The sequence below is a fragment of the Octopus bimaculoides genome, chromosome 7, assembly GCF_001194135.2.
Source record: "Octopus bimaculoides isolate UCB-OBI-ISO-001 chromosome 7, ASM119413v2, whole genome shotgun sequence".
Taxonomy (NCBI): domain Eukaryota; kingdom Metazoa; phylum Mollusca; class Cephalopoda; order Octopoda; family Octopodidae; genus Octopus; species Octopus bimaculoides.
In genome coordinates this window covers 75,232,088-75,239,454 of record NC_068987.1, presented here as the reverse complement: position 1 = coordinate 75,239,454, position 7,367 = coordinate 75,232,088, and the positions used below count along the sequence as shown (strand labels likewise).

Genomic DNA, 7,367 nt, shown 5'->3' with positions numbered 1-7,367 from the left:
CTTACATATTTTGACAAAAAATATAGAATTTTTTTTATCCGACCATAGTGCTTCTATATCTTCTTACTTTTACATTAGTTTGCTTTATTTCCAGTCAGGCACGCTGCTCTTATTTTTCAGATGAATATTTTTTTTTTTTTTTTTTTTATCTCACACATTACTATTACACTCCTAAAAGCTTCAGCATTAGTTAAGGAAGGCACAGTGGATACAAATTTATTCAAAGACACAGTCTCCAGTCCTATAATTTATTAATGGTAATGATAATTATTTCAAATGTGCATATTGGTGTGGGGACATAATAGCCAGAACAAATACTGCAAAACATTTTGTCCAATGCTCTAATGATTCTGCCAATACAAATAATATTTTCTCCTCATTCAACATGCCCATCCAAAAAGAACAAAAAAAAAGGAACAACCAATTATCACTTAGTTATATTTCTGGTTTGTATTAATTTATTGCTAACAATATGTGTGTTTAATTTTACTTTTGGTTGGTTGTATGTATATAGTTAATATCTATGTTCTCTTTTCTGCTTTTGTAGTAATGTACCTATTGATTTCAATCTGTACCGCAAGTTTTGGGCTTTACAAGATTTCTTCCGGAAGCCTCTTCTTTGTTATGAGAAAGTGGCATGGCTGACCTTTACATCAGTAAGTATTTTTTTTTATATATACGCTTATATACCTGGTGGTACTTCATTTTATGTCACAACATGGCTTTTATTTCTGTTCTGTGATAATAGCGATACAAATAGTTAACAGTTCAGCGGGAATAAGAAAGAAACATAAGGGCTGATGTAGCCTTTTTTGATTATAAGTTCGCCAAGGTGCTCCTGTATGATACCTCGAGCTCGTGTTATCTTCTATACCATAAATGCCTTGGTCAAATACAAATGCTTTGTGACTTTTAGTCTTCTAGGTTATACACTTTTAGGTGAACTTTGCTGTTTTGTCAACTGAAGTGGGTCTTTCCAATGATATGTGTGAAGTTGGGTTACTTGTGACACAATTATTCGTTACTGAAGCAAAATACATAATTCTGCTTTTCTTAGCTTCCCTAACTGAGCAAAATATAGGCTTTACTATTAGTAGTAGGAAAGATGGCTAAGTGTATAACCAATTGCTTCAACATAAACCATCCAAGCCAAAAAGAGATTTAAAATGATTCAACACACACACATATTAACATACACTATTACATATCTATATGACCAACAGACACTGGAGAAAGGGAGAGGAGCGAAGCGTAGTTATTATATACACAAATAACATGTTATTTGAGTTGGGTTAGTGCCTATTTTTCATCAGAACATAGTTTTGTTTGCATTTTCATGTTTTATGGGTTAAGATGCTTGTTTTCTGATCTGTAGTCCAAGGGTTCGTGCTTTACCATTGCAGTATAAATTATGGTGACTGTCTTCATCAGTGACATTGAACTTGGCAGGAAGACATTGTTTGTATTGTTTCTTCTCTTTGTAGAACGCCAATGAAGTGCTCACAGCATTTTCTAGTTACAAGCTTGATGATATGAAATCCCCTCGCAAGAAACTCAACCGCTCATATCTTAAGGAAACTCAGACTTATTTTGCCAAATACTTGACCAGTGAAAAGGTAAGTTCATTTTCTGCTATTCATTTCTCCTCATTAAAACACACACATACAATCATATATATATATATAAAGAATAAAAAGTTTAGAATGGTACAACAATGCACTATAAAACAAAAAATGGACTATATACCTGTTGTAATTTGGTTATCTATAGTCCGATGATATTTCGGAATTCCTTCTTCAGATCTTCTTAGCTGGAGTCTCTGCTTTATAGTGCATTGTTGTACCATTCTAAACTTTTTATTCTTTACAAACAATACACAATGCTTCAAGCGAACTACAATACTCTCCTATATATATAGCATTACCATCATTTAACATCCAGTTTCCCATGTTTGCATGGGTCAGAAGGTATCTGTTGAGGCAGGATGCCCTTCCTGTTTCTTAGCAAAATAATATTTCCCCATGGTCAGGCATAACACTGTATGACAATGACAATCATTTACAACTATCACGTAATGTGAAGACAAGGAGACACACACACATATTTTGGTTAACTCAGAGCAATAGTGGAAAACACTTGTCCAATGTGTCACACAGTGGAACAAAACACAAAACCCCATGGTTGGGAAGCAAATTTCTCAGCCACACAGCAATGCCTACTCCATCAAGATTTTTTGTATATTAGAGTCTACATTGTCCTGTCTCTCCTTGTTATTGTTTAACCCCCAGGTCAATCCAGATTGAGTAGGCCTATCATCAAAGACATTCCAACCATAACTATGTTGTCTTTTATTTTAAACATTGTCTCAAACTACATTACCCTGTTGATATATTTCTTCATGTTAGATGCTAAAGTGTGATTTGAGGTAAATTTGGCTGTTGTTTTTAGCAAGTCAAGTGATCTCAGAAGCTTCTTTGCTAAAGTGCACACTGCAATTTGAGGGAGGTTTGGTTACAGGATCTAGCAGGTTGTGCCAGAATGCAGAAGCTTCGTCATTGCCTCGTTTTCACTCTGTGTAAAATAATGACATGATTGTCCCTCTCTTTTTATTTATGAACATTGTTTGTTTTTTTTGTGTGATGCAGCTGAATTGAGTATAATTCTTCTTTCATTTTCACATTGCAGTTACTTGATCTTCAGCTCTCAGACAGTAATTTCCGGAGATATGTGCTAGTACAGTTCCTGATTCTCGTCCAGTACCTGAATGCTCCTGTCAAGTTTAAAAAGTAAGTCAGCTGCTGAAACAGCATGCTTGTGCACAAACACAAGATGTGCTTGACTACGATCCTTGAGACTGATTTCAAATTTCCAAATTATTGTTTTATTTGATTGCCTGTCATTATGTCTGTTAGTCTCAAAACATTTGGAACGCTTCTCATTCATGTGCATGTATATATAAAGTGATGAGAGAGGGTGAAGTGTATGCTTACATGAGTCGGATGGAATTTGTTGAGGCAGGTTTTCTACAGCTGCATGCCCTTCCTGCCACCATCCCTTGAAATTTTTCCAAACACAGTGATATTTCCTCATAGACATGTTTTTCACAGAAGACTGGAAATGAGCAAAGTTACTTGTATGACATTGATGCTTATTTGCAACCATCACATGATATCCAGACAAGGTGCATAGCTCAGTGGTTAACATGTCGAGCTCACAGTCATGAGGTAATGAGTTCAATTCCTGCAGCAGGCTGTGTTTTGTTCTTGAGCAAGACACTTTATTTCACATTGCTCCAGCTCATTCAGCTGTAGAAATGAGTTGAAATGGTGCCAAGCTGTTTCAACTTCTGCCTTTTTCTTGGATAACATCAGTGGCATGGAGAAGGGAGGCTGGTATGCATGGGCTACTGTTGATCTTCTATAAACAACCTTACCCAGACTTGCGTCTTGGAGGGTAACTTTCTAGGTATAATCCCATGATCATTCATGACTGAAGGGGGTCTTTATTCTTTTTATAAATATATATATATATAATCATTTTACGTTCCTTTTATTTATATTGGCATATGTGAATCTGTCTTGCCGTCTCTCAGCACAATCTGCATTGTCTGAAACACAACATAGTGGGCCAGTGTTCTCTGTTGCTTGGCAACACACAGCTACATTGAAAACTGACCAACTTGGTGGTTGTGTACAGCTGGGTGCACTTTATCATCTTTATTGTGCCACCTTCTTAGTCTAGGCACAACAACAGATCTGCAATTTGAAATGTCCCACATCTCAATCATACTTTTCATTTTTACAACATGTACTGGTGTTAGGAAGGGCATCCAGCCATAGAAAACATGCCAAAGCAGACATTAACGTCTAGTGCAGTCCTCTGGTTAGCCAGCTCCTGCCAAACTGTCCATCCCATACCAGCATAGAAAACATATGTTAAATAATAATGATGATGATATACTGGGTGCATTTTATTATGCTACCAGCTTTAGAGAGGAATTGTCTGTCACAAGACTAAATAATCCTCTCTACTTCTCGTCAGTTCTTATTCAGTGCTTTCCTTGAAGAGTAGTCTAGGATGTGGCTTGTGAATCCACATTTTGTTTGTACATTCAAGTGAAACCCTCATTCATGAAAACCAATGTTAGATTTATCATTGAAAGAATCTACCTAGAATCATCATCATCATCATCCTTTTAACATCCACTTTCCTATGCTCACATGGGTCAGACTGAGTTTATTGGGGTCGATTTTCTATGGCCGAACATCCTTCCTGCCTCCAACCTTCACCTGTTTTCAAGTAAGGTAATATTTCCCAATGACTAGATGTTTTCACAGAAAATTGGAAACAAAGTACACCACTCACACGATGGTGACACTTGCTTACAATTATCACACAATGTCAAGGCAAGGAGAAATTACACACATACATACACTCACATACATGTTTATACGTCATAAAAAATGGTTTGTATTTTATTTCTTCTCCACTTTGGTTCCTTCAGTGCCAACTGTGTCCTGTCTGAAGAACAAAATGTTTGGATTAAAACAACAGAAGAATGGGTTTACCAACTACTTAAAGAAACACCTCCTGATGGAGAGACTTTTGCCAAATCTATACTGGTAAGTATTTCGTTTCTGTTGGTTTTTTTTTTTGACTCCCACTTTTCCATGCTGGCATGGGTTGGACAGGATATTCTGTGGCAGTGTTTAATGATGCCCTTTCTTATACCATTCTGTTTTGTTGCCTTTTGCCTCTCACACATGCACTTACACTACATATACTTATTCTAAAGACCAAGATACACATGGTATATATATATATATATATATATATATATATATATATATATATATATACACATTGCATTTCGTATTATTAATGACGTAACATTTTCTTATTTTATTTAAAAGCTACTTGTTGGAATTCAATGAAGTTTCCACAGAATGATGGCAACAGTTATATGTGTGTGGTGTGTGCAAGTGTAAACAAACCATGGCTATTTGCATGATTTCCACAAACTTTCAGTGTTCCAAATTATAAATGAGCGGTCTGATAATTGTGTAGTTATGGGTCGTAAATGTGACTTAACTGCTTCATAGAAATCTCTTATTACTTCTGAACTTGCAAAATGTAAATCAATATTAGAAATATCTAAAATAATTGGAAGGTATCACCAAACTGTGAAAAAAAATTTGTTACAGCTCCTACAAAGATATGTAAGAGAACCAACAAGGGTCAGTCCCAAGAGCTGTTTCTCAACGTTCTGTCATGTATTAAGTGTGAGGCTTTAAAGAACCCAGGTCTTACAAGTGGAGAACATTTCAAGCACCTCAGCAAAACAACTGTGTTCAGAACCACCCAATGTCATCTTCTGAAAAAGGTTGGTAAATCAGTGACATCAGTTAAAAGGCTTCCTTCAGACAAAATCCACATACAAAATCGTCTGAAAGGGCACAAAGATAACATGAAGGTTGACTTTTCAAAATTTTTGTTTATGGATGAAATTTGTATTACTCTTGATGGACCTGATGGTTGGAGCAGGGGGATGGGTTATAAGTGAACGAAATCATCGTCGACCTTTGAGATGCCAACAAGGTGGAAGAGGCATCATGACTTGGGCAGGTATTATGGTTGGTCCTTGAAAAGTGCCTGTTGGTGTTAAAATGACTGTGGATACTTATATAGCCTTTCTGAGGGAACACCTTGAACTTTGATTAAAAAAAGCAAAGTATCACCTTCAAGACAACCACAATATTCATGCAAGATAATGTGTCCTCACACTCAGCAAAGAAGACTACAGAGTATCTGCAACAATTAGGCTTCTGTGGACCTCTGAAGATGAAGTGACCTGCTTGTTCCCAATACTTAAATCCAATAGAAAACTTGTGGAGTATTCTAAAGTGACAAGTTTATGAGAATGGAAGCCAATTTAGGAGCAAGGATGAACTGTGACAGGCAATAGTGGATGTATTTTGTGGTATGACATCAGAAGAAATCCAGAAATTAGCATGTTCCATGGACCAGTGCTTTTTCTAACTTATTTCAAACAAAGGCTCATATATCCCTTACTAACCAGCTCACCTATCATCTTTGAATGCAGTTTTTTGCTTATTTCTATTTCTTTCATCTTTATGACTATGTGTTCATTTCAGTGCATGCATTAAATAATTAAGTTGATATTGTCTTGTTTACATGAGTTTTAATTACACCTTGCTAATAATTTGAAACAGTGAAAGTTTATGTAAATTTGGCAAATAGTCATAGTTTCTGTGTTGTTTTATGGAACTTCACATTCTTTTACACAGCATTCTGTGTAAATTTTGTTGAATTCCAACAAGTAGTTTTTAAATAAAATTGTAAAATGTTAACTTTGTTAATAATTTGAAACGTAATTTGTGTGTATGTATATATATGTATGTATATTGTACTGTTCCATAATAGGTGAAGTCAACAAATGAAATATTTCTCCATCCAGTGAGAGATAAATATACACAGGATATTAAGCTACTATTAGTATCTTCATGCCTCAGAAAATACAATAATTGAACAAGCTTGTATATATACCCAGCACACTATACAAGTTTGTCCAGTCATTGTGTTTTTTTGAGACATGAACGAATAGTAGCTCACATTTAAATCCTATGTATATGAAATGATATATCTTTATATATATATATATATATATCTTTATATATACACACATTCACACACACACATGGTTTTCTTTGTGTGTAGTTCTGTATTAACTTTGACAGTGCAAATAACTCGGTAAATCAATGACTCACTGATCTTTTGTTCCAAATTTGACATACATCTGCAGGTCACACCTACATGTATTATTCAATCATTTTTAATGGTTTTCAGTTTTGACACTTTTGATGTTTTTCATTTCACTGTGGGGCATTGTGTTATTCTTGAAAACCTACCTAAATGTGCATTGGTTCTTTTTTTTTTTTTAATTCTCCTTGAAGCTTCCTGTATCATTGATATTCTGAAGTGATATGTAACCCACTTTTCTGGATATCAATATAGGGTAGGGGACATAAGGAAGCTAAAAAACTGAAAGTATGTGTACATATGTGTGTGTATATATATATATATATATAGATATATATATATGTAATGTCAATGTGAATACCCGTCAGAGTGTAAGTATCTTGAGAGAAAAGCTGAACATTAGAAGCATCAGTTGTGGTGTGCAAGAGAGACGATTGCGCTGGTATGGACATGTGGTGAGAATGGATGAGGATAGCTGCGTGAAAAAGTGCCACACCCTAACAGTTGAGGGGACCCGTGGAAGAGGTAGGCCCAGGAAGACCTGGGCTGAGGTGGTGAGGCAAGACCTACGTACATTGGGCCTCACC

General features: G+C 35.7%; 1 protein-coding gene across 1 annotated transcript in view; it reads left to right on the top strand.

Annotated features, from left to right (window-relative positions):
* LOC106878146 (THO complex subunit 1) overlaps window positions 1–7,367 on the top strand; it is a 54,974-nt gene that overhangs the window by 12,356 nt on the left and 35,251 nt on the right. Inside the window, exons 10-13 of the mRNA XM_014927271.2 lie at window positions 548–656; window positions 1,485–1,616; window positions 2,686–2,786; window positions 4,505–4,622. Of these exons, the coding sequence (XP_014782757.1) occupies window positions 548–656; window positions 1,485–1,616; window positions 2,686–2,786; window positions 4,505–4,622 (460 nt within the window). The remainder of the gene's footprint in view (window positions 1–547; window positions 657–1,484; window positions 1,617–2,685; window positions 2,787–4,504; window positions 4,623–7,367) is intronic.